General features: G+C 39.6%; 1 protein-coding gene across 1 annotated transcript in view; it reads left to right on the plus strand.

Moving 5' to 3' along the window:
• Nucleotides 1-377: 377 nt before the first annotated feature.
• The window catches only part of LOC138855428 (uncharacterized), a 210651-nt gene continuing 183247 nt past the window's right edge, over nucleotides 378-27781 (plus strand). Inside the window, exon 1 of the mRNA XM_070104720.1 lies at nucleotides 378-1353. Coding sequence (XP_069960821.1) covers nucleotides 1319-1353 — 35 coding nt within the window. The 5' untranslated portion in view covers nucleotides 378-1318. The remainder of the gene's footprint in view (nucleotides 1354-27781) is intronic.

A 27781-nucleotide genomic window follows, 5' to 3' on the forward strand; every position in this document is an offset into this window, starting at 1 on the left:
AAATTCGTCTCTGTGGCATCACTGAGGATAATTAGTATGCAGAGTAGGTGTGCAGGACGTGAGGCTGCCTCCTACCCCCTGCTGCCACCTACCTGCCGTGGCGGACACTACTTCCCCTTAGGGTGAAGATGAGACCTTTGGAATCTCAACAGCTTTCTCACAGACTTGGAGTTTTGTTTCCATACCCTCCACCTGAAGCTTCCCATGGGACTTTTCTGACCTTGCTGTGTGTCAGAAGTCATACTTCACAGTGTGGCATCCATCATGCTGCTGCAAAACCTATGGGTGTGGGTAATGTGTATGACATCATCCATGGGTATGCTACATTGCCAAATCTCACGGGCCTGGAGTCTGGAAAGACGAATCTGGGAGAAATGATAAGGTACTTACTATGGCGCGAGAGTCGGTCGCTAAGGCGTGGGTGAGCTACAGACACCTTGCCCTACCCACCCTTGCCGCTCCCGCCTGCCCAGGGCACCTAAGGTCCCTCTCACCAAACGTCTCTGGAAAATCTTAGCCTGGAAGAGGCGTGTTGAGGTGGAGACTTAACTAAGGTGAGACGAACACTCCCACCACAGTATTGTTGGTCTCAGTACTGCACTTGGCAAGGCTCGGCTTAGGGGTACTTAAGTCTCCGGTAGAAGCGACGGGTATCAAACGCACCGCTGACGGAGGCGTTGCAGAAGGTGACCCTCACGCGTAACCCGTCGTAATACCCACCCAGGAGATGTGCATATGTGTAGTTACCCGTGACCCCCGAAGTGTTCCAGAGTCGTGTGTCATTCCAGTGTAATGGGATACGTGCTCCGGGCTATGTGGGTACTCCAGGTAGTGACGGAAAGGAGTGTAGTCGAGGAGAGTATCAGTGGTCGGCACTGTTTGCATACTAGACGATCCTAGCAACGGTTCGTGCTTCTAACACCCCGCTGACTACTAGGGATTCAACTCGACACAAATTTGCAAAACGCTACTTAGGCTATAGGTAAAAAAGTGTTTAAGTGACTGTATCTGTGGCCTTTAAGTGAACTTAAAGTTACCAAATACAATAGTGATCTTAAGTCAACGGCAACTGTGACGACTTCAACGGTGGTGGACGGTCCAGTGTGACGTCCAGTATAGGCAGTGTGACATCTAATATAGGCAGTGTAACAACCACAGGCAGTTTGACAATCATAAAGAGACAGTGAAACGGCCATATAGAGGCAGTGTGACAGGCCAAGTAAGGCAGTGTAACAGCCCAAGTAAGGCAGTATAATGGTGTAATTGGTCATTTGTGTGATAGCGCGGCGTCCCTCAGGGCACGCGTGTCATTGTGGCTATGCTCGCTGCTCCAGACACCTTGGCTTTCGTTACGTAAGTATTATATATAACATCTTCCTGCGCTCTCCAAGGCAGGTTCCTCCATGTTCCCGAAAAGCTCTTGATCCCAGGAAATGAATCAACTCTCCCATTTCCCAGGCGCTGTATAACCCATTCACCAATGTATATGTATTCTGTATTCCGCTAAGGCCTTCAGTTGTATATATATATATATATATATATATATATATATATATATATATATATATATATATATATATATATATATATATATATACATATTTGTTAATTATTATTATTATTATTATTATTATTATTATTATTATTAATTATTATTATTATTATTATTATTATTATTATTATCTGCAGTGCCTGGAAAAGGGCAGGTAATAAGGTTTGATCTAAGGATGGGGAATTTGGCCGTAATTCCCTGAACCAGGAGTCCTCCACGGCCTCGGATCAACCCTCCCTGAAAGGTTATACTTCTTAAATGATTTTGGCGACCATGGGCCCCGCGCCACGGTCCAAGACCAGCTCCCACGGTCCAAGACCAGCTCCCACGGTCCAAGACCAGCTCCCACGGTCCAAGACCAGCTCCCACGGTCCAAGACCAGCTCTACCCAAGTAAATGTATTACAAGAATGAGAAATATTACAGGGATGAGAAATATTACAGGGATAAAATATATTACAGGGATGATAAATATTACAGGGATGATAAATATTACAGGGATGATAAATATTACAGGGATGAGAAATATTACAGGAATGAGAAATATTACAGGGATGATAAATATTACAGGGATGATAAATATTACAGGGATGAGAAATATTACAGGGATGAGAAATATTAGAGATGAGAAATATCACAGGGATGAGAAGTATTACAGAAATGAAAAATATTACATGGATGAGAAATATTACAGGGATGAGGAGTATTACAGGGATGAGAAGTATTATAGGGATGAGAAATATTAGAGAGATGAGAAATATTACAGGGATGAGAAATATTACAGAGATGAGAAATATTACAGGGATAAGAAATATTACAGGGATGAGAAATATTACAGGGATGAGAAATATTACAGGGATAAGAAATATTACAGGGATGAGAAATATTACAGGGATAAGAAATATTACAGGGATGAGAAATATTACAGGGATGAGAAATATTACAGGGATGAGAAATATTACAGAGATGAGAAATATTACAGGGATGAGAAATATTACAGGGATGAGAAATATTACAGGGATAAGAAATATTACAGGGATGAGAAATATTACAGGGATGAGAAATATTACAGGGATGAGAAATATTACAGGGATGAGAAGTATTACAGGGATGAGAAGTATTATAGGGGTGAGAAATATTGGAGATGAGAAATATTACAGGGATGAGAAATATTACAGGGATGAGAAAGATTGCTAAACTCATGGGAAGGTTAAGGTAAGTGTAATAAGACGGTGAGAAATATATAATATCTACCCGTCATCTTCCCTGGACAGTAAAACAGTCCCGCCAGAGTGCGAAATTTGTATCAGGCTTCCGTTGGACACTCGTATGACAGGAGGGTTGTACTACCTCCCTGGGTAGTTACTATCTACCTGGCGTAGTATACTACCTCCCTGGGTAGTTACTATCTACCTGGCGTAGTATATTACCTCCCTGGGTAGTTACTATCTACCTGGCGTAGTATACTACCTCCCTGGGTAGTTACTATCTACCTGGCGTAGTGTACTACCTCCCTGGGTAGTTAATATCTACCTGGCGTAGTATACTACCTCCCTGGGTAGTTACTATCTACCTGGCGTAGTGTACTACCTCCCTGGGTAGTTACTATCTACCTGGCGTAGTGTACTACCTCCCTGGGTAGTTACTATCTACCTGGCGTAGTGTACTACCTCCCTGGGTAGTTACTATCTACCTGGCGTAGTGTACTACCTCCCTGGGTAGTTACTATCTACCTGGCGTAGTGTACTACCTCCCTGGGTAGTTACTATCTACCTGGCGTAGTATACCACCTCCCTGGGTAGTTACTATCTACCTGGCGTAGTGTACTACCTCCCTGGGTAGTTACTATCTACCTGGCGTAGTGTACTACCTACCTGGGTAGTTACTATCTACCTGGCGTAGTGTACTACCTCCCTGGGTAGTTACTATCTACCTGGCGTAGTATACTACCTCCCTGGGTAGTTACTATCTACCTGGCGTAGTATACTACCTCCCTGGGTAGTTACTATCTACCTGGCGTAGTATACTACCTCCCTGGGTAGTTACTATCTACCTGGCGTAGTATACTACCTCCCTGGGTAGTTACTATCTACCTGGCGTAGTATACTACCTCCCTGGGTAGTTACTATCTACCTGGCGTAGTATACTACCTCCCTGGGTAGTTACTATCTACCTGGCGTAGTATACTATCTCCCTGGGTAGTTACTATCTACCTGACGTAGTATACTACCTCCCTGGGTAGTTACTATCTACCTGGCGTAGTATACTACACGTACATAAGATGTACCTAATTAACCAAGCCGGTCAAGCAAGCCGAACTTTACATTATATATATGTATATATATATATATATATATATATATATATATATATATATATATATATATATATATATATATATATATATATATATATACATATATATATATATATATATATATATATATATATATATATATATATATATATATATATATATATATATATATATATATATATATATATATATATATGTATATATATATATATATATATATATATATATATATGTTGACGGCTTTGAGGGGACTTGAGCTAGAGTTCGTCACGGCCACGCTAGCTGGAGATTCGTCTGTAAAAAACTTGCATTTGTGGTCACAGTGGTGGCCTATGCTAACCTTCCTATGGTGTATAAATATACCTAGTTGGATTACTCTTATAGCCAACTTATCCAGTGGCTAGCGCGTCGGTCTGGAGTTGTATGACCCTCTGATTGCGGGTTCAAACCCCGCCCGTGGCATGGTTTATATACAAGTGTTAAATAGCCGCTATAACAGCAATTTCAATATAGTACTAAGAATTCTGTACATATTAACTCACTGAGAATATTACGCCATTTTACTGACGCTGGTAACCAATATTTGAGCGACATTTCGGCTTCAGATCGTCACTGTCATCAGTGAGGTGAAGAAGAAAATACGCAGGTTGCAGCTCAAGCTCTAACTGGGGCAACGTTTCGCTCTGTGTAGAGCTTAACCATGACCTGTGGGAATTTATAAAGCTCTATATAGAGCGAAACTCAGACACATGGACACCTTTCCAGCATTCGAATATTTATTTTAATACACGTTTCGCTCGCCAGGAGCTTAACAAAGCTCCTAGGGGGGCGAAACGTTGCCTCATTAAGACTTTTCTTGCAGTACGAAATGTCGACCCGCTTCCATATGCGTTCGTTTGTGCTGGAAGTTATTAATTAACACGATTTTTTTTAATTATATAAATCCCATCTATATATAAAAAATAAATCCCCTCCCATGGTATATATATTTTTTTTTTCATAAAAAAAATCTCAAAAAAATCTCAAAAAAATCAATTTAATAAAAAATTGTGAAAATTTGTGTTTGCGTGATAAAACTGATTAAATAAGACCGAAATATTTTATCGACGTTTCGGTCCTTCCTGGACTATTATTAAGTCACGAGTTTGATAATTCAAGTGGGATCGAAACGTTGTCTTAATTGTATCTGCCTCAGTGGTATGGTTAACTGTGATTGTTGTAGCCACGGTATTGTTGTAGCCACGGTATTGTTGTAGCCACGGTATTGTTGTAGTCACGGTATTGTTGTAGCCACGGTATTGTTGTAGCCACGGTATTGTTGTAGTCACGGTATTGTTGTAGTCACGGTATTGTTGTAGCCACGGTATTGTTGTAGCCACGGTATTGTTGTAGCCACGGTATTGTTGTAGCCACGGTATTGTTGTAGCCTCGGTATTGTTGTAGCCTCGGTATTGTTGTAGCCACGGTATTGTTGTAGCCACGGTATTGTTGTAGCCACGGTATTGTTGTAGTCACGGTATTGTTGTAGCCACGGTATTGTTGTAGCCACGGTATTGTTGTAGTCACGGTATTGTTGTAGTCACGGTATTGTTGTAGCCACGGTATTGTTGTAGCCATGGTATTGTAGCCACGGTATTGTTGTAGCCACGGTATTGTTGTAGCCACGGTATTGTTGTAGCCACGGTATTGTTGTAGCCACGGTATTGTTGTAGCCACGGTATTGTTGTAGTCACGGTATTGTTGTAGCCACGGTATTGTTGTAGCCACGGTATTGTTGTAGCCACGGTATTGTTGTAGTCACGGTATTGTTGTAGCCACGGTATTGTTGTAGCCACGGTATTGTTGTAGCCATGGTATTGTAGCCACGGTATTGTTGTAGCCACGGTATTGTTGTAGCCACGGTATTGTTGTAGCCACGGTATTGTTGTAGCCACGGTATTGTTGTAGCCACGGTATTGTTGTAGCCACGGTATTGTTGTAGCCACGGTATTGTAGCCACGGTATTGTTGTAGCCACGGTATTGTTGTAGCCACGGTATTGTTGTAGCCACGGTATTGTTGTAGCCATGGTATTGTAGCCACGGTATTGTTGTAGCCACGGTATTGTTGTAGCCACGGTATTGTTGTAGCCACGGTATTGTTGTAGCCACGGTATTGTTGTAGTCACGGTATTGTTGTAGCCACGGTATTGTTGTAGCCACGGTATTGTAGCCACGGTATTGTTGTAGCCACGGTATTGTTGTAGCCACGGTATTGTTGTAGCCACGGTATTGTTGTAGCCACGGTATTGTTGTAGCCACGGTATTGTTGTAGCCATGGTATTGTAGCCACGGTATTGTTGTAGCCACGGTATTGTTGTAGCCACGGTATTGTTGTAGCCACGGTATTGTTGTAGCCACGGTATTGTTGTAGCCACGGTATTGTTGTAGCCACGGTATTGTTGTAGCCACGGTATTGTAGCCACGGTATTGTTGTAGCCACGGTATTGTTGTAGCCACGGTATTGTTGTAGCCACGGTATTGTTGTAGCCACGGTATTGTTGTAGCCACGGTATTGTTGTAGCCACGGTATTGTTGTAGCCACGGTATTGTTGTAGCCACGGTATTGTTGTAGCCACGGTATTGTTGTTGCCATGGTATTGTAGCCACGGTATTGTTGTAGCCACGGTATTGTTGTAGCCACGGTATTGTTGTAGCCACGGTATTGTTGTAGCCACGGTATTGTTGTAGCCACGGTATTGTTGTAGCCACGGTATTGTTGCAGCCACGGTATTGTTGTAGTCACGGTATTGTTGTAGCCACGGTATTGTTGTAGCCACGGTATTGTTGTAGCCACGGTATTGTTGTAGCCTCGGTATTGTTGTAGCCTCGGTATTGTTGTAGCCACGGTATTGTTGTAGCCACGGTATTGTTGTAGCCACGGTATTGTTGTAGCCACGGTATTGTTGTAGCCACGGTATTGTTGTAGCCTCGGTATTGTTGTAGCCTCGGTATTGTTGTAGCCACGGTATTGTTGTAGCCACGGTATTGTTGTAGCCACGGTATTGTTGTAGCCTCGGTATGGTTGCAGCCACTTTATTGTTGTAGCCACGGTATTGTTGTAGCCACGGTATTGTTGCAGCCACGGTATTGTTGTAGCCACGGTATTGTTGTAGCCACGGTATTGTTGTAGCCACGGTATTGTTGTAGCCACGGTATTGTTGTAGCCACGGTATTGTTGCAGCCACGGTATTGTTGTAGCCACGGTATTGTTGTAGCCACGGTATTGTTGTAGCCACGGTATTGTTGCAGCCACGGTATTGTTGTAGCCACGGTATTGTTGCAGCCACGGCATTGTTGTAGCCACGGTATTGTTGCAGCCACGGTATTGTTGTAGCCACGGTATTGTTGTAGCCACGGTATTGTTGCAGCCACGGTATTGTTGCAGCCACGGTATTGTTGTAGCCACGGTATTGTTGCAGTTACGGTATTATTTTAGCCACGGTATTGTAGCAGCTACGGTATTGTAGCAACCACGGTATTGTAGCAGGCACGGTATTGTAGCAGCTACGGTATTGTAGCAGCCACGGTATTGTAGCAGCAGCCACGGTGTAGTTGCCGCCACGGTATTGTGGGTTATGTGTGAATTGTTACAGCGACGGTATTGTTGCTGCCACGGTATTGTGGGTTACGTGTGAATTGTTACAGCCACGGTATTGTTGCTGCCACGGTATTGTGGGTTATGTGTGAATTGTTGCAGCGACGGTATTGTTGCTGCCACGGTATTGTGGGTTATGTGTGAATTGTTACAGCCACGGTATTGTTGCTGCCACGGTATTGTGCGTTATGTGTGAATTGTTGCAGCGACGGTATTGTTGCTGCCACGGTATTGTTGCTGCCACGGTATTGTGGGTTATGTGTGAATTGTTGCAGCGACGGTATTGTTGTTGCCACGGTATTGTTGCTGCCACGGTATTGTGGGTTATGTGTGAATTGTTGCAGCGACGGTATTGTTGTTGCCACGGTATTGTTGCTGCCACGGTATTGTGGGTTATGTGTGAATTGTTACAGCCACGGTATTGTTGCTGCCACGGTATTGTTGCTGCCACGGTATTGTGGGTTATGTGTGAATTGTTACAGCCACGGTATTGTTGCTGCCACGGTATTGTGGGTTATGTGTGAATTGTTACAGCCACGGTATTGTTGCTGCCACGGTATTGTGGGTTATGTGTGAATTGTTACAGCCACGGTATTGTTGCTGCCACGGTATTGTGGGTTATGTGTGAATTGTTACAGCCACGGTATTGTTGCTGCCACGGTATTGTAGGCTATGCGTGAATTGTTGCAGCCACGGTATTGTTGCTGCCACGGTATTGTGGGTTATGTGTGAATTGTTACAGCCACGGTATTGTTGCTGCCACGGTATTGTGGGTTATGTGTGAATTGTTACAGCCACGGTATTGTTGCAGCCACGGTATTGTTGTAGCCACGGTATTGTTGTAGCCACGGTATTGTTGTAGCCACGGTATTGTTGTAGCCACGGTATTGTTGTAGCCACGGTATTGTTGCAGCCACGGTATTGTTGTAGCCACGGTATTGTTGTAGCCACGGTATTGTTGTAGCCACGGTATTGTTGCAGCCACGGTATTGTTGTAGCCACGGTATTGTTGCAGCCACGGCATTGTTGTAGCCACGGTATTGTTGCAGCCACGGTATTGTTGTAGCCACGGTATTGTTGTAGCCACGGTATTGTTGCAGCCACGGTATTGTTGTAGCCACGGTATTGTTGTAGCCACTGTATTGTTGCAGCCACGGTATTATTTTAGCCACGGTATTGTAGCAACCACGGTATTGTAGCAACCACGGTATTGTAGCAGCCACGGTATTGTAGCAGCTACGGTATTGTAGCAGCCACGGTATTGTAGCAGCAGCCACGGTGTAGTTGCCGCCACGGTATTGTGGGTTATGTGTGAATTGTTGCAGCGACGGTATTGTTGTTGCCACGGTATTGTGGGTTACGTGTGAATTGTTGCAGCCACGGTATTGTTGTTGCCACGGTATTGTGGGTTATGTGTGAATTGTTGCAGCGACGGTATTGTTGCTGCCACGGTATTGTGGGTTATGTGTGAATTGTTACAGCCACGGTATTGTTGTTGCCACGGTATTGTGCGTTATGTGTGAATTGTTGCAGCGACGGTATTGTTGCTGCCACGGTATTGTTGCTGCCACGGTATTGTGGGTTATGCGTGAATTGTTACAGCGACGGTATTGTTGCTGCCACGGTATTGTTGCTGCCACGGTATTGTGGGTTATGTGTGAATTGTTGCAGCGACGGTATTGTTGCTGCCACGGTATTGTTGCTGCCACGGTATTGTGGATTATGTGTGAATTGTTACAGCCACGGTATTGTTGCTGCCACGGTATTGTTGCTGCCACGGTATTGTGGGTTATGTGTGAATTGTTACAGCCACGGTATTGTTGCTGCCACGGTATTGTGGGTTATGTGTGAATTGTTACAGCCACGGTATTGTTGCTGCCACGGTATTGTGGGTTATGTGTGAATTGTTACAGCCACGGTATTGTTGCTGCCACGGTATTGTGGGTTATGTGTGAATTGTTACAGCCACGGTATTGTTGCTGCCACGGTATTGTAGGCTATGCGTGAATTGTTGCAGCCACGGTATTGTTGCTGCCACGATATTGTAGGCTATGTGTGAATTGTTACAGCCACGGTATTGTTGCTGCCACGGTATTGTGGGTTATGTGTGAATTGTTACAGCCACGGTATTGTTGCAGCCACGGTATTGTTGCTGCCACGGTATTTTGGGTTATGTGTGAATTGTTACAGCGACGGTATTGTTGCTGCCACGGTATTGTTGCTGCCACGGTATTGTTGCTGCCACGGTATTGTTGCTGCCACGGTATTGTTGCTGCCACGGTATTGTGGGTTATGTGTGAATTGTTACAGCCACGGTATTGTTGCTGCCACGGTATTGTGGATTATGTGTGAATTGTTGCAGCGACGGTATTGTTGTTGCCACGGTATTGTGGGTTATGTGTGAATTGTTGCTGCCACGGTATTGTTGCTGCCACGGTATTGTTGCTGCCACGGTATTGTTGCTGCCACGGTATTGTTGCTGCCACGGTATTGTTGCTGCCACGGTATTGTTGCTGCCACGGTATTGTTGCTGCCACGGTATTGTTGCTGCCACGGTATTGTTGCTGCCACGGTATTGTTGCTGCTACGGTATTGTTGCTGCCACGGTATTGTTGCTGCCACGGTATTGTTGCTGCCACGGTATTGTTGCTGCTACGGTATTGTTGCTGCCACGGTATTGTTGCTGCTACGGTATTGTTGCTGCCACGGTATTGTTGCTGCCACGGTATTGTTGCTGCCACGGTATTGTTGCTGCCACGGTATTGTTGCTGCCACGGTATTGTTGCTGCCACGGTATTGTTGCTGCCACGGTATTGTTGCTGCCACGGTATTGTTGCTGCTACGGTATTGTTGCTGCCACGGTATTGTTGCTGCCACGGTATTGTTGCTGCCACGGTATTGTTGCTGCCACGGTATTGTTGCTGCCACGGTATTGTTGCTGCCACGGTATTGTTGCTGCCACGGTATTGTTGCTGCCACGGTATTGTTGCTGCCACGGTATTGTTGCTGCCACGGTATTGTTGCTGCCACGGTATTGTTGCTGCCACGGTATTGTTGCTGCTACGGTATTGTTGCTGCCACGGTATTGTTGCTGCTACGGTATTGTTGCTGCCACGGTATTGTTGCTGCTACGGTATTGTTGCTGTCACGGTATTGTTGCTGCCACGGTATTGTTGCTGCCACGGTATTGTTGCTGCTACGGTATTGTTGCTGCCACGGTATTGTTGCTGCTACGGTATTGTTGCTGCCACGGTATTGTTGCTGCCACGGTATTGTTGCTGCTACGGTATTGTTGCTGCCACGGTATTGTTGCTGCCACGGTATTGTTGCTGCCACGGTATTGTTGCTGCTACGGTATTGTTGCTGCCACGGTATTGTTGCTGCTACGGTATTGTTGCTGCCACGGTATTGTTGCTGCCACGGTATTGTTGCTGCTACGGTATTGTTGCTGCCACGGTATTGTTGCTGCCACGGTATTGTTGCTGCCACGGTATTGTTGCTGCTACGGTATTGTTGCTGCCACGGTATTGTTGCTGCCACGGTATTGTTGCTGCCACGGTATTGTTGCTGCCACGGTATTGTTGCTGCCACGGTATTGTTGCTGCTACGGTATTGTTGCTGCCACGGTATTGTTGCTGCCACGGTATTGTTGCTGCCACGGTATTGTTGCTGCTACGGTATTGTTGCTGCCACGGTATTGTTGCTGCTACGGTATTGTTGCTGCCACGGTATTGTTGCTGCCACGGTATTGTTGCTGCTACGGTATTGTTGCTGCCACGGTATTGTTGCTGCCACGGTATTGTTGCTGCCACGGTATTGTTGCTGCCACGGTATTGTTGCTGCTACGGTATTGTTGCTGCCACGGTATTGTTGCTGCTACGGTATTGTTGCTGCTACGGTATTGTTGCTGCCACGGTATTGTTGCTGCTACGGTATTGTTGCTGCCACGGTATTGTTGCTGCTACGGTATTGTTGCTGCTACGGTATTGTTGCTGCCACGGTATTGTTGCTGCCACGGTATTGTTGCTGCCACGGTATTGTTGCTGCCACGGTATTGTTGCTGCCACGGTATTGTGGATTTCCCTGTACACAGAGCGAAACATGGCTAAATTGAGCTCTACACAGAGCGAAACTCTTACCAGCAAACGTTTCTTTCGTAAGATATTTTCTTTCGTTTTAGTGATTCCCCCGAGGTTATAACCCCCAGGGGTCAATATCACACCTCAGGTGACCACAAGGGTTATTAACTTTCACACATTTCACCACAGGGGTTATTAGCCGCTCCATGTGACCACAGGGGTCATTAGCCGCTCCATGTGACCACAGGGGTCATTAGCCGCTCCATGTGACCACAGGGGTCATTAGCCTCCCTAGATGACCACAGTGGTCATTAGCCTCCCTAGGTGACCACATGGGTCATTAGCCTCCCCTCTTCAGGTGACCACTGGTGTCAGTAACTTCCCCCGAGTGACAAAGAGGTCAATAACCTTCCCCACGCGACCACAAGGGTCGTTAACCTCTCCCAGGTGACCACAGGGGTCATTAAAATCCCCCAGGTGACCACAGGGGTCATTAGTTTTCCCCAGGTGACCACAAGGGGTCATTTTTAACTGGACACAATATCCCCCTGGGTCATATTGACGCTGACAGATGCCTCTCTAGTGGGCATTGACTGATAGCTGAAATCATCCTCCTGGTGGCTGGTAACGGTGTGTATGAGGGAGTAAACGAGTGTCTCGTTAAAAAAAAAGAAATAACGAAGAAATAACAACAGTAAACAGACCAAAAACCATAAAACAGAGGAACAGCAATTACCTAAACATTTAGGAATTACCTAAACATTTAGGAATTACGTAAACATTTAGGAATTACCTAAACATTTAGGAATTACGTAAACATTTAGGAATTACGTAAACATTTAGGAATTACGTAAACATTTAGGAATTACCTAAACATTTAGGAATTACCTAAACATTTAGGAATTACCTAAACATTTAGGAATTACCTAAACATTTAGGAATTACCTAAACATTTAGGAATTACCTAAACATTTAGGAATTACCTAAACATTTAGGAATTACCTAAACATTTAGGAATTACCTAAACATTTAGGAATTACCTAAACATTTAGGAATTACCTAAATATTTAGGAATTACCTAAACATTTAGGAATTACCTAAACATTTAGGAATTACCTAAACATTTAGGAATTACCTAAACATTTAGGAATTACAAGTAGGTAAGACAGCCTCGGTAACACCAAATTCTGACTTCATTTTTTTTTTCGTGTTTAGAGAATCTGTAAACTCATGGGTAGAATTTAGATACGAATTATTATTATTATCATGGGGAGCGCTAAACTCGTAGGATTATACAGCGCCTGTGGGGGAGGAGGATGGAAGGTATTCAGGGTTAATTCAGCGAACATAGAGTCTCAAAACTCCAGCCCGTCGCGTTAGCCACTAGACCAGCTAGCCACAATAAGATTCATCCAACTAGGTATATTTCTACACCATAGGAAGGTTAGCATAGGCCACCACTGTGACCACAAATGCAAGTTTTTACAGACGAATCTCCAGCTAGCGTGGCCGTGACGAACTCTAGCTCAAGTCCCTTCACTGCCGTCAACATGACTCAAGAAATCGTAATGACACGATTGCAAACAAACCAAATATAACCATATCCCGGCCGGGGGTATGGTTTATTTGCAATCGTGTCATTACGATTTCTTGAGTCATGTTGACGGCAGTGAAGGGACTTGAGCTAGAGTTCGTCACGGCCACGCTAGCTGGAGATTCGTCTGTAAAAACTTGCATTTGTGGTCACAGTGGTGGCCTATGCTAACCTTCCTATGGTGTAGAAATATACCTAGTTGGATGAATCTTATTGTGGCTAGCTGGTCTAGTGGCTAACGCGACGGGCTGGAGTTTTGAGACTCTATGACCGCGGGTTCAATCCCGGCCGGGGGTATGGTTTAATTCAGCGAACTGGAGCACAGATCCAATTCCCTAGATCAAGAGCCCCTCACCAGCGTCAAGGAACCTCCCTTGAGGAGTATACGAATGCAGTAAGCACGAATAGATATACCTACGCACATACGAATATATAAAATGGAAATAGGCTGAAAGTACACAGAAATTTAGATCGGAATTTCGTATAGACGCCAGTCAATGTTTAAGAAAATATATAGACTGTGGAACAAGAATTTATTGGGATAACGTTTCGCTCTGTGTAGAGGTTTATCAAGTTATGTTTCACTCTGAGTACAGCTTTGTCAAGTTATTTTTTAGCTGTGTGTAGAGGTTTATCTATGATCCATACCACGGGCGGGGATAGAACCCGCGATCAGTGTGTCTCAAAACTCCAGACCGTCGTGTTAGCCACTGGACCGGCTAACGCAACGGACTGGAGTTTGAGACTCTCTGACCGCGGGTTCAAATCCCACCCGTGGTATGGTTTGTTTGCAATCGTGTCATTACGATTTCGTGAGTCATGTTGTGTGTATTTCCACGACATCACTTTATACATCATACATCAAGATAAATCATACTTGATGTATTTCATTCATACATTATACAACAATGCCATTAACATTCTTAGTCATCTCACATCATTCTCGTGTATGATTTTCACTCATACACCTTATACGTATCCCCATTGAGGGGACAGGAGCTGTGAACCGACCCCCGCAACCACATATAGGTGACTACAGCTCATGGGGAATGTAATTTAATTCCAGGATAAATAGGCATCGTCAAAGTAATTCCCTTAGGGAACCGACTCAGGAGACATCAATGAGGTGTACATCACTGATTGATGTACCCTGAAAATTGCCAGTTCCTGCGTATGGATTGAAGGAACATTGATGTCACTATCCAGGTGGACTGCGGTCTTAATGACGCTCGTGTAGGCCTTAGACATACGTCAATAACTTTGTGAGTGCCTCTCTGTACAGAGCAAGATTTTTCTGTAGTAGTACCACGTGACTAGAAAGTTGTGTTTATGAGGGAAAGAATGATAAAAAATCCATGTTTGTGTGGGTAGAATGATCAGAAATCCATGTTTGTGTGGGTAGAATGATCAGGAATCCATGTTTGTGTGGGTAGAATGATCAGAAATCCATGTTTGTGTGGGTAGAATGATCAGAAATCCATGTTTGTGTGGGTAGAATGATAAAAAATCCATGTTTGTGTGGGTAGAATGATCAGAAATCCATGTTTGTGTGGGTAGAATGATAAAAAATCCATGTTTGTGTGGGCAGAATGATCAGAAATCCATGTTTGTGTGGGTAGAATGATAAAAAATCCATGTTTGTGTGGGTAGAATGATCAGAAATCCATGTTTGTGTGGGTAGAATGATAAAAAATCCATGTTTGTGTGGGTAGAATGATCAGAAATCCATGTTTGTGTGGGTAGAATGACCAGAAATCCATGTTTGTGTGGGTAGAATGATCAGAAATCCATGTTTGTGTGGGTAGAATGATCAGAAATCCATGTTTGTGTGGGTAGAATGATCAGAAATCCATGTTTGTGTGGGTAGAATGATCAGGAATCCATGTTTGTGTGGGTAGAATGATCAGGAATTCATGTTTGTGTGGGTAGAATGATCAGGAATTCATGTCTGTGTGGGTAGAACGATGAGAAATTCATGACTCACGAAATCGTAATGACACGATAACAAACCAACCATACCACGGACGGGTTTGGAGTTTTATGACTCTCTGATCGCGGGTTCTAACCCCACCCGTGGTATGGTTTGAGAAATTCGTGTGTGTGTGTGGGTTGAATATTATTTCGTTCATAACTAGAGAACGCCTCATCCAATCGGCTTCAAACTTTCAACACGTGTGTACGGTAACGAGGACCAAATTTCTGGAACAGCTTATATGTTCACGTGCCGAATGACCAAAGTTATTGAACCCATTTCCAGTATCCTGGAACGGCCGGGATAACTTACAAATTTGTCTGTGGTGGAACTTTAAGCTTTCAGTAAAGTCGCCAAAAATACGACGAGCGAAATTGAAACGTGTAAAATGTTGCGAAATTTGTATTCCCGCCAGCATAGTACCCGGGATAGTACCCAGGGTGATACCCTTGATAGTACCCAGGGTGATACCCTTGAAAGTACCCAGGATAGAGCCCGGGATAGTACCCAGGATGGTATCCTTGATAGTACCCAGGATAGTACCCAGGATAGTACCCAGGATGGTATCCTTGATAGTACCCAGGATAGTACCCAGGATGGTACCCTTGATAGTACCCAGGATAGTACGCAGGATGGTACCCTTGATAGTACCCAGGATAGTACCCAGGATGGTACCCTTGATAGTACCCAGGATAGTACCCAGGATGGTACCCTTGATAGTACCCAGGATAGTACCCAGGATGGTACCCAGGATAGTACCCAGGATAGTACCCAGGATAGTACCCAGGATAGTACCCAGGATAGTACCCAGGATAGTACCCAGGATAGTACCCAGCATATGAACGGGGACAAATTATTCAGCGCAATAATTATTTTGCTCTATGATCCTTGTGGGTTTAACGCTTAATTATGATAATAATAATAATTATAATAATAATAATTAACATTTTCTTTTAAATTTGTAATCGCTGGAATTTTTATTCATTTAAATTATCTTAAAAAAGTGTATAATTTTTTTTCTTAGCGAACTTAAATAAATCTTAAAACTATTGAATATAATTGAAAAAAATATATTAAAACATCTGGGTTTTATAGTATCTATCTATCTATCTATCTATATATATATATATATATATATATTATATATATATATTATATATATATATTATATATATATATATTATATATATATATATATATTATATATATATATATATATTTATTTTTATTTTTATTATCACACTGGCCGATTCCCACCAAGGCAGGGTGGCCCGAAAAAGAAAAACTTTCACCATCATTCGCTCCATCACTGTCTTGCCAGAAGGGTGCTTTACACTACAGTTTTTAAACTGCAACATTAACACCCCTCCTTCAGAGTGCAGGCACTGTACTTCCCATCTCCAGGACTCAAGTCCGGCCTGCCGGTTTCCCTGAATCCCTTCATAAATGTTACTTTGCTCACACTCCAACAGCACGTCAAGTATTAAAAACCATTTGTCTCCATTCACTCCTATCAACCACGCTCACGCATGCCTGCTGGAAGTCCAAGCCCCTCGCACACAAAACCTCCTTTACCCCCTCCCTCCAACCCTTCCTAGGCCGACCCCTACCCCGCCTTCCTTCCACTACAGACTGATACACTCTTGAAGTCATTCTGTTTCGCTCCATTCTCTCTACATGTCCGAACCACCTCAACAACCCTTCCTCAGCCCTCTGGACAACAGTTTTGGTAATCCCGCACCTCCTCCTAACTTCCAAACTACGAATTCTCTGCATTATATTCACACCACACATTGCCCTCAGACATGACATCTCCACTGCCTCCAGCCTTCTCCTCGCTGCAACATTCATCACCCACGCTTCACACCCATATAAGAGCGTTGGTAAAACTATACTCTCATACATTCCCCTCTTTGCCTCCAAGGACAAAGTTCTTTGTCTCCACAGACTCCTAAGTGCACCACTCACTCTTTTTCCCTCATCAATTCTATGATTCACCTCATCTTTCATAGACCCATCCGCTGACACGTCCACTCCCAAATATCTGAATACGTTCACCTCCTCCATACTCTCTCCCTCCAATCTGATATTCAATCTTTCATCACCTAATCTTTTTGTTATCCTCATAACCTTACTCTTTCCTGTATTCACCTTTAATTTTCTTCTTTTGCACACCCTACCAAATTCATCCACCAATCTCTGCAACTTCTCTTCAGAATCTCCCAAGAGCACAGTGTCATCAGCAAAGAGCAGCTGTGACAACTCCCACTTTGTGTGTGATTCTTTATCTTTTAACTCCACGCCTCTTGCCAAGACCCTCGCATTTACTTCTCTTACAACCCCATCTATAAATATATTAAACAACCACGGTGACATCACACATCCTTGTCTAAGGCCTACTTTTACTGGGAAAAAATTTCCCTCTTTCCTACATACTCTAACTTGAGCCTCACTATCCTCGTAAAAACTCTTCACTGCTTTCAGTAACCTACCTCCTACACCATACACTTGCAACATCTGCCACATTGCCCCCCTATCCACCCTGTCATACGCCTTTTCCAAATCCATAAATGCCACAAAGACCTCTTTAGCCTTATCTAAATACTGTTCACTTATATGTTTCACTGTAAACACCTGGTCCACACACCCCCTACCTTTCCTAAAGCCTCCTTGTTCATCTGCTATCCTATTCTCCGTCTTACTCTTAATTCTTTCAATTATAACTCTACCATACACTTTACCTGGTACACTCAACAGACTTATCCCCCTATAATTTTTGCACTCTCTTTTATCCCCTTTGCCTTTATACAAAGGAACTATGCATGCTCTCTGCCAATCCCTAGGTACATATATATATATATATATATATATATATATATATATATATATATATATATATATATATATATATATATATATATATAGATATATAAATATACACTAATTCGCAAGAGCAGGCGAAATATACACAAACACTGATCTCTGGCTGAAGGAGACTCGAACCTACGAACCTTGGAACAAGGTACGCAGTGCTTTACCAATCTACCCACACTGGACCAATACCTTGGAGTCCAGCTTGCGCTAGACATTGATCCAAGGTAGCCAGCTTTCAGGGAGAAGGCTTACAGCTTTTCATCTCATCCCCTACATGCATCAGCCTTACTAGAGATATTTACAATGAGATGAAAAGCTGTAAGCCTTCTCCCTGAAAGCTGGCTGCCTTGGATCAAAGTCTAGCGCAAGCTTTACTCAAAGGTATTGGTCTAGTGTGGGTAGATTCGTAAAGCACTGTGTACCTTGTTCCAAGGTTCGTAGGTTCGAGTCTCCTTCAGCCAGACATCAGTGTTTGTGTATATTTCGCCTGCATTTTGCGAATTAGTGTATATATATATATATCTATATATATATATATATATATATATATATATATATATATATATATATATATATATATATATATATATATATATGCAATAAGATCACAGTAAACAGGTGATTTCAAAATATGCAAAACAACCACTCTGAAAGAAATAGAGAAATTCCAAGCGCTTTCGTGACTACTCACATTATCAAGGAACTTGATAATGTGAGTAGTCACGCAAGCGCTTGGAATTTCTCTATTTCTTTCAGAGTGGTTGTTTTGCATATATATATATATATATATATATATATATATATATATATATATATATATATATATATATATATATATATATATATATATATATGTATATATATATATAATTTCTGCTAATATTTATAAAGCGTTTTAAGTTGTGTTTTTTTGCTAGACTATGGATAAGGAGACACAGGAGAGGGAGGGTGTACGTATATATATAGTGAACATAGTGATGTAAGAAGTCAGGTGATGTTGAAACAGACTTCTGGGCAGACTAATGACAGCTTGTACAAACATGTGACTTGGTGACCAAGAGAAAGGAAATTGTATAGTAAGCAGCTGTTGGTCAGACAAAACACTCAGTAAAATACCTCAATGTTTTCTTTATTATCCAGTTCTTAAGTCATAACTGATCTTCGTAAATAATCACGAAGAATAAGTTTAATTTGTTACAATTACGACAAAATAATTTAGAAATGCGGTGACATCGGTATATTGAAACAGCAGTGTTGATATACTCTGTAATATACTCTGTGATATACTCTGTAATATACTCTGTAATATACTCTGTAATATACTCTGTAATATACTCTGTAATATACTCTGTAATATACTCTGTAATATACTCTGTAATATACTCTGTAATATACTCTGTAATATACTCTGTAATATACTCTGTAATATACTCTGTAATATACTCTGTGATATACTCTGTGATATACTCTGTGATATACTCTGTAATATACTCTGTAATATACTCTGTAATATACTCTGTAATATACTCTGTAATATACTCTGTAATATACTATGTAATATACTCGTAATATACTATGTGATATACTCTGTAATATACTCTGTAATATACTCTGTAATATACTCTGTAATATACTCTGTAATATACTCTGTAATATACTCTGTGATATACTCTGTAATATACTCTGTAATATACTCTGTAATATACTCTGTAATATACTCTGTAATATACTCTGTAATATACTCTGTAATATACTCTGTGATATACTCTGTGATATACTCTGTGATATACTCTGTAATATACTCTGTAATATACTCTGTGATATACTCTGTAATATACTCTGTAATATACTCTGTAATATACTCTGTGATATACTCTGTAATATACTCTGTAATATACTCTGTAATATACTCTGTAATATACTCTGTAATATACTCTGTAATATACTCTGTAATATACTCTGTAATATACTGTGTAATATACTCTGTGATATACTCTGTAATATACTCTGTAATATACTCTGTAATATACTCTGTAATATACTCTGTAATATACTCTGTAATATACTCTGTAATATACTCTGTAAAATACTCTGTAATATACTCTGTAATATACTCTGTAATATACTCTGTAATATACTCTGTAATATACTCTGTAATATACTCTGTAATATACTCTGTAATATACTCTGTAATATACTCTGTGATATACTCTGTAATATACTCTGTAATATACTCTGTAATATACTCTGTAATATACTCTGTAATATACTCTGTAATATACTCTGTAATATACTCTGTAATATACTCTGTAATATACTCTGTAATATACTCTGTAATATACTCTGTGATATACTCTGTAATATACTCTGTGATATACTCTGTAATATACTCTGTAATATACTCTGTAATATACTCTGTAATATACTCTGTAATATACTCTGTAATATACTCTGTAATATACTCTGTAATATACTCTGTAATATACTCTGTAATATACTCTGTAATATACTCTGTAATATACTCTGTAATATACTCTGTAATATACTCTGTGATATACTCTGTGATATACTCTGTAATATACTCTGTAATATACTCTGTAATATACTCTGTAATATACTCTGTAATATACTCTGTAATATACTCTGTAATATACTCTGTGATATACTCTGTAATATACTCTGTAATATACTCTGTAATATACTCTGTAATATACTCTGTAATATACTCTGTAATATACTCTGTATATGTACTCTGTGATATACTCTGTAATATACTCTGTAATATACTCTGTAATGTACTCTGTAATATACTCTGTAATATACTCTGTAATATACTCTGTAATATACTCTGTAATATACTCTGTAATATACTCTGTAATATACTCTGTAATGTACTCTGTAATATACTCTGTAATATACTCTGTAATATACTCTGTGATATACTCTGCAATATACTCTGTAATATACTCTGTAATATACTCTGTAATATACTCTGTAATATGCTCTGTAATATACTCTGTAATATACTCTGTGATATACTCTGTGATATACTCTGTAATATACTCTGTAATATACTCTGTAATGTACTCTGTAATATACTCTGTAATATACTCTGTAATATACTCTGTGATATACTCTGTAATATACTCTGTAATATACTCTGTAATATACTCTGTAATATTATCTGTAATATACTCTGTAATATACTATGTGATATACTCTGTGATATACTCTGTAATATACTCTGTAATATACTCTGTAATGTACTCTGTAATATACTCTGTAATATACTCTAATATACTCTGTGTAATATACTCTGTAATATACTCTGTAATATACTCTGTAATATACTCTGTAATATACTCTGTAATATACTCTGTAATATACTCTGTAATATACTCTGTAATATACTCTGTAATATACTCTGTAATATACTCTGTAATATACTCTGTAATATACTCTGTAATATACTCTGTAATATACTCTGTAATATACTCTGTAATATACTCTGTAATATACTCTGTAATATACTATGTGATATACTCTGTGATATACTCTGTAATATACTCTGTAATATACTCTGTAATGTACTCTGTAATATACTCTGTAATATACTCTGTGATATACTCTGTGATATACTCTGTAATATACTCTGTAATATACTCTGTAATATACTCTGTAATATACTCTGTAATATACTCTGTAATATACTCTGTAATATACTCTGTAATATACTCTGTAATATACTCTGTAATATACTCTGTAATATACTCTGTAATATACTCTGTAATATACTCTGTGATATACTCTGTGATATACTCTGTAATATACTCTGTAATATACTCTGTAATATACTCTGTAATATACTCTGTAATATACTCTGTAATATAATATACTCTGTAATATACTCTGTAATATACTCTGTAATATACTCTGTAATATACTCTGTAATATACTCTGTAATATACTCTGTACTCTGTAATATACTCTGTAATGTACTCTGTAATATACTCTGTAATATACTCTGTAATATACTCTGTAATATACTCTGTAATATACTCTGTAATATACTCTGTAATATACTCTGTAATATACTCTGTGATATACTCTGTAATATACTCTGTAATATACTCTGTAATATACTCTGTAATATACTCTGTAATATACTCTGTAATATACTCTGTGATATACTCTGTAATATACTCTGTAATATACTCTGTGATATACTCTGTAATATACTCTGTAATATACTCTGTAATATACTCTGTGATATACTCTGTAATATACTCTGTAATATACTCTGTAATATACTCTGTAATATACTCTGTAATATACTCTGTAATATACTCTGTAATATACTCTGTAATATACTCTGTAATATACTCTGTAATATACTCTGTAATATACTCTGTAATATACTCTGTAATATACTCTGTAATATACTCTGTAATATACTCTGTAATATACTCTGTAATATACTCTGTAATATACTCTGTAATATACTCTGTAATATACTCTGTAATGTACTCTGTAATATACTCTGTAATATACTCTGTAATATACTCTGTAATATACTCTGTAATATACTCTGTAATATACTCTGTAATATACTCTGTAATATACTCTGTAATGTACTCTGTAATATACTCTGTAATATACTCTGTAATATACTCTGTAATATACTCTGTAATATACTCTGTAATATACTCTGTAATATACTCTGTAATATACTCTGTAATATACTCTGTAATATACTCTGTAATATACTCTGTACTCTGTGATATACTCTGTAATATACTCTGTGATATACTCTGTAATATACTCTGTAATATACTCTGTAATATACTCTGTAATATACTATGTGATATACTCTGTGATATACTCTGTAATATACTCTGTAATATACTCTGTGATATACTCTGTGATATACTCTGTAATATACTCTGTAATATACTCTGTAATATACTCTGTAATATACTCTGTAATATACTCTGTAATATACTCTGTAATATACTATGTAATATACTCGTAATATACTATGTGATATACTCTGTAATATACTCTGTAATATACTCTGTGATATACTCTGTGATATACTCTGTGATATACTCTGTAATATACTCTGTAATATACTCTGTAATATACTCTGTAATATACTCTGTAATATACTCTGTAATATACTCTGTAATATACTCTGTAATATACTCTGTAATATACTCTGTAATATACTCTGTGATATACTCTGTAATATACTCTGTAATATACTCTGTAATATACTCTGTAATATACTCTGTAATATACTCTGTAATATACTCTGTAATATACTCTGTAATATACTCTGTAATATACTCGTAATATACGTAATATACTATTATGATGGTATATTCCCTGGTAGGATTAACGATAGTCAGTACTGTTTATATTGAGAGTACAAGGCAGTGTGTCGAGGCTGGAACAGTTTGTAAATAACCCAGACGTAGAGAAGACGTTTTGTTGTGGTCTGGACCATCATCAAGTTATGACTGAGCAAGAAACAACAGTCAGGTGTGTCAGATGTAGATGATAGTAGTAGCTGAATTATTGGTGGTGAGTAGTAGTAGTAATGGAACTCAATACTACTACTAGTAGTCGTAACATTACTAATAAAACAAGTAGCAGTGGTAGTAGTAGTTTTAGTAGTAGCAGTAGTAATAGTTTCAGTAGTAGCAGTAATAGTTTCAGTAGTAGTAGCAGTAATAGTTTCAGTAGTAGCAGTAATAGTTTCAGTAGTAGTAGCAGTAATAGTTTCAGTAGTAGCAGTAATAGTTTCAGTAGTAGCAGTAATAGTTTCAGTAGTAGCAGTAATAGTTTCAGTAGTAGCAGTAGTAATAGTTTCAGTAGTAGTAGCAGTAATAGTTTCAGTAGTAGTAGCAGTAATAGTTTCAGTAGTAGCAGTAATAGTTTCAGTAGTAGCAGTAGTAATAGTTTCAGTAGTAGCAGTAGTAGTAGTTTTAGTAGTAGCAGTAGTAATAGTTTCAGTAGTAGCAGTAGTAGTAGTTTTAGTAGTAGCAGTAGTAATAGTTTCAGTAGTAGCAGTAGTAGTAGTTTTAGTAGTAGCAGTAGTAATAGTTTCAGTAGTAGCAGTAGTAGTAGTTTTAGTAGTAGCAGTAGTAATAGTTTCAGTAGTAGCAGTAGTAGTAGTTTTAGTAGTAGCAGTAGTAATAGTTTCAGTAGTAGCAGTAGTAGTAGTTTTAGTAGTAGCAGTAGTAATAGTTACAGTAGTAGCAGTAGTAATAGTTTCAGTAGTAGCAGTAGTAATAGTTACAGTAGTAGCAGCAGTAATAGTTACAGTAGTAGCAGCAGTAATAGTTACAGTAGTAGCAGCAGTAATAGTTACAGTAGTAGCAGCAGTAATAGTTTCAGTAGTAGCAGTAGTAATAGTTACAGTAGTAGCAGCAGTAATAGTTACAGTAGTAGCAGCAGTAATAGTTACAGTAGTAGCAGCAGTAATAGTTACAGCAGTAGCAGCAGTAATAGTTACAGTAGTAGCAGCAGTAATAGTTACAGTAGTAGCAGTAGTAATAGTTACAGTAGTAGCAGCAGTAATAGTTACAGCAGTAGCAGCAGTAATAGTTACAGTAGTAGCAGTAGTAATAGTTACAGTAGTAGCAGCAGTAATAGTTACAGTAGTAGCAGCAGTAATAGTTACAGTAGTAGCAGCAGTAATAGTTACAGTAGTAGCAGCAGTAATAGTTACAGTAGTAGCAGCAGTAATAGTTACAGTAGTAGCAGTAGTAATAGTTACAGTAGTAGCAGCAGTAATAGTTACAGTAGTAGCAGTAGTAATAGTTACAGTAGTAGCAGCAGTAATAGTTACAGTAGTAGCAGCAGTAATAGTTACAGCAGTAGCAGCAGTAATAGTTACAGTAGTAGCAGTAGTAATAGTTACAGTAGTAGCAGCAGTAATAGTTACAGTAGTAGCAGTAGTAATAGTTACAGCAGTAGCAGCAGTAATAGTTACAGTAGTAGCAGTAGTAATAGTTACAGTAGTAGCAGCAGTAATAGTTACAGTAGTAGCAGCAGTAATAGTTACAGTAGTAGCAGCAGTAATAGTTACAGTAGTAGCAGTAGTAATAGTTACAGTAGTAGCAGTAGTAATAGTTACAGTAGTAGCAGCAGTAATAGTTACAGCAGTAGCAGCAGTAATAGTTACAGTAGTAGCAGCAGTAATAGTTACAGTAGTAGCAGTAGTAATAGTTACAGTAGTAGCAGCAGTAATAGTTACAGTAGTAGCAGTAGTAATAGTTACAGTAGTAGCAGCAGTAATAGTTACAGTAGTAGCAGCAGTAATAGTTACAGTAGTAGCAGCAGTAATAGTTACAGTAGTAGCAGCAGTAATAGTTACCGTAGTAGCAGCAGTAATAGTTACAGTAGTAGCAGTAGTAATAGTTACAGTAGTAGCAGTAGTAATAGTTTTAGTAGTAGCAGCAGTAATAGTTACAGTAGTAGCAGTAGTGATAGTTACAGTAGTAGCAGCAGTAATAGTTACAGTAGTAGCAGTAGTAGCAGTAGTAATAGTTTCAGTAGTAGCAGTAGTAATAGTTTCAGTAGTAGCAGCAGTAATAGTTACAGTAGTAGCAGTAGTAATAGTTACAGTAGTAGCAGTAGTAATAGTTACAGTAGTAGCAGTAGTAGCAGTAGTAATAGTTACAGTAGTAGCAGTAGTAATAGTTACAGTAGTAGCAGCAGTAATAGTTACAGTAGTAGCAGTAGTAGCAGTAGTAATAGTTACAGTAGTAGCAGTAGTAATAGTTTCAGTAGTAGCAGTAGTAATAGTTACAGTAGTAGCAGTAGTAATAGTTTCAGTAGTAGCAGTAGTAATAGTTTCAGTAGTAGCAGTAGTAATAGTTTCAGTAGTAGCAGTAGTAATAGTTACAGTAGTAGCAGTAGTAATAGTTACAGTAGTAGCAGTAGTAATAACAAAAACGAGAGTAAAGTGCTTGTGATGGGGTGAACGAACAGGTAACTCGACATTCGTCTTAACAAACTCACAAAAGAACAAAGAAAATAAAGAAAATAATGAGAAAGAGGAAAGAGGAAGGAAATGCAGAAGACAGGTCAGGAGAATAGACGAGGGGGGAAGTCAAAGGTCAGGTCAAGTCACGAGTGTACTGAAGATTAAACCATTTGACAATGTATTGAGAAAGGCAGTCACTAACAGTAGCAAAGGTACGACCAAGAGTGTTAGGAATGTTGAAGACTGTGAGAGGTACAAGAGTTGAGACTTTTATTGAAGCACCAGTTGATAGGATGACTGTGATCTCTAACGTGAAGAACATTGTTGATGAAAATCGGGTTAGTAGCATTGAAAATCGGGTTAGTAGCATTGAAAATCGGTACACAACACACACATCCTGTCGGTATTATATACAATTCTTGTACTACTACGACTACTACTACTACTACTACCACTTCTTCCTGCCTATATATAGCCGTCCTGCTCCACCTCTGTTAGTGTGACTTTGTCAATGGTCCAAGTCGGACCGAAACGTCGTCGTAAGCTTCTCTCTTTTATGTGCGGGTTATTTGTGTGTTATTTATTGAAAATCGGGTTGGGTAGCATTGAAAATCGGGTTAGTAGCATTGAAAATCGGGTTGGGCAAATGGTTTGTTAGTGGGATGAATTGTAAAGGACTTGCCTAGTATGGGCCAACAGGCCTGCTGCAGTGATCCTCCTTTCTTATGTTCTTATGTTCTTATGAAATTAAGACACATGTGCAACATCTGGGCAAGAATATTTACCATGACATGTTGCACAGGTGTCTTAATTTTATCTTGTCGGTATTATATACCATTCTTGCACAAGAATATTGTTGCTCGTCAGAAGGCTTACAATTCAGTTTAGTCAGCAAACAATTTTGGACCCAAACACTACAAAATTTGGCCTTTACATTTCAGAACTCAAAGATAAAATTTCTTTTCTGTTTTCTAAAAATAATTATAAAAATTACCATTATTTCTACAAGTATATGATACGTCTTATACAGACCATAGCTAAAATTACTTACATACTGTATAGAAATCTCCTGGTTATGCAGAGCATTTCGGGCAGCTTAGGTTAATTTTGTAACCAGGATGCCGGCCCACACAGTCGGCTAACACCCATGTACCTACTTACTGATAGGTGAACAAGGACAGTAGGTGTCCTAAGAAAACACGCCCCCAGGGTTTCCACCCGTACAGGGAATCGAATCAGGATTAGAAAGGGCAAGAGGAGCAGGAAATGGAGTAGGCGCCGGAAGCATCAGTGGCAGAAGTATCAACTAGATTATTAGGAAGTGTATTAATTTGGCGAAATGAACTTTAATACTAGTGAACGGAGGGTACTGTTTCTGTTTTGTAAATTGGGAATATAGGGAAGGGAAAATGCAGAAGTTAGTACAAAAATATAGGTGAGAAACTAATTGATTTATGTGAGAGTTTATGAAATTGGCAGAATAGTCAGAGCGAGAGAATGAGTTACGTAGAGTGGAACTTTCAGAGTCGAGAAATTGAGAAACAGATGCAGAGTGCATGGAGAAAATGTGAATAAATGGTCTAGAAAACACAAGTGGATAAATGAGACACTCTTGCAACATACGGGTACGTTCATTCTTGAAGCGTTTCGCCAGCCAGTGGGTTATCCAGTCCGATACGGACTAAAGAACTCACTGGCTGGCGAAACACTTCAATTGCGCAAGTGTCTCATTTATCCACGGAGAAAGATGGTAGCAAGAATAT

This window comes from Cherax quadricarinatus, chromosome 94 (assembly GCF_038502225.1).
Source record: "Cherax quadricarinatus isolate ZL_2023a chromosome 94, ASM3850222v1, whole genome shotgun sequence".
Lineage (NCBI taxonomy): Eukaryota > Metazoa > Arthropoda > Malacostraca > Decapoda > Parastacidae > Cherax > Cherax quadricarinatus.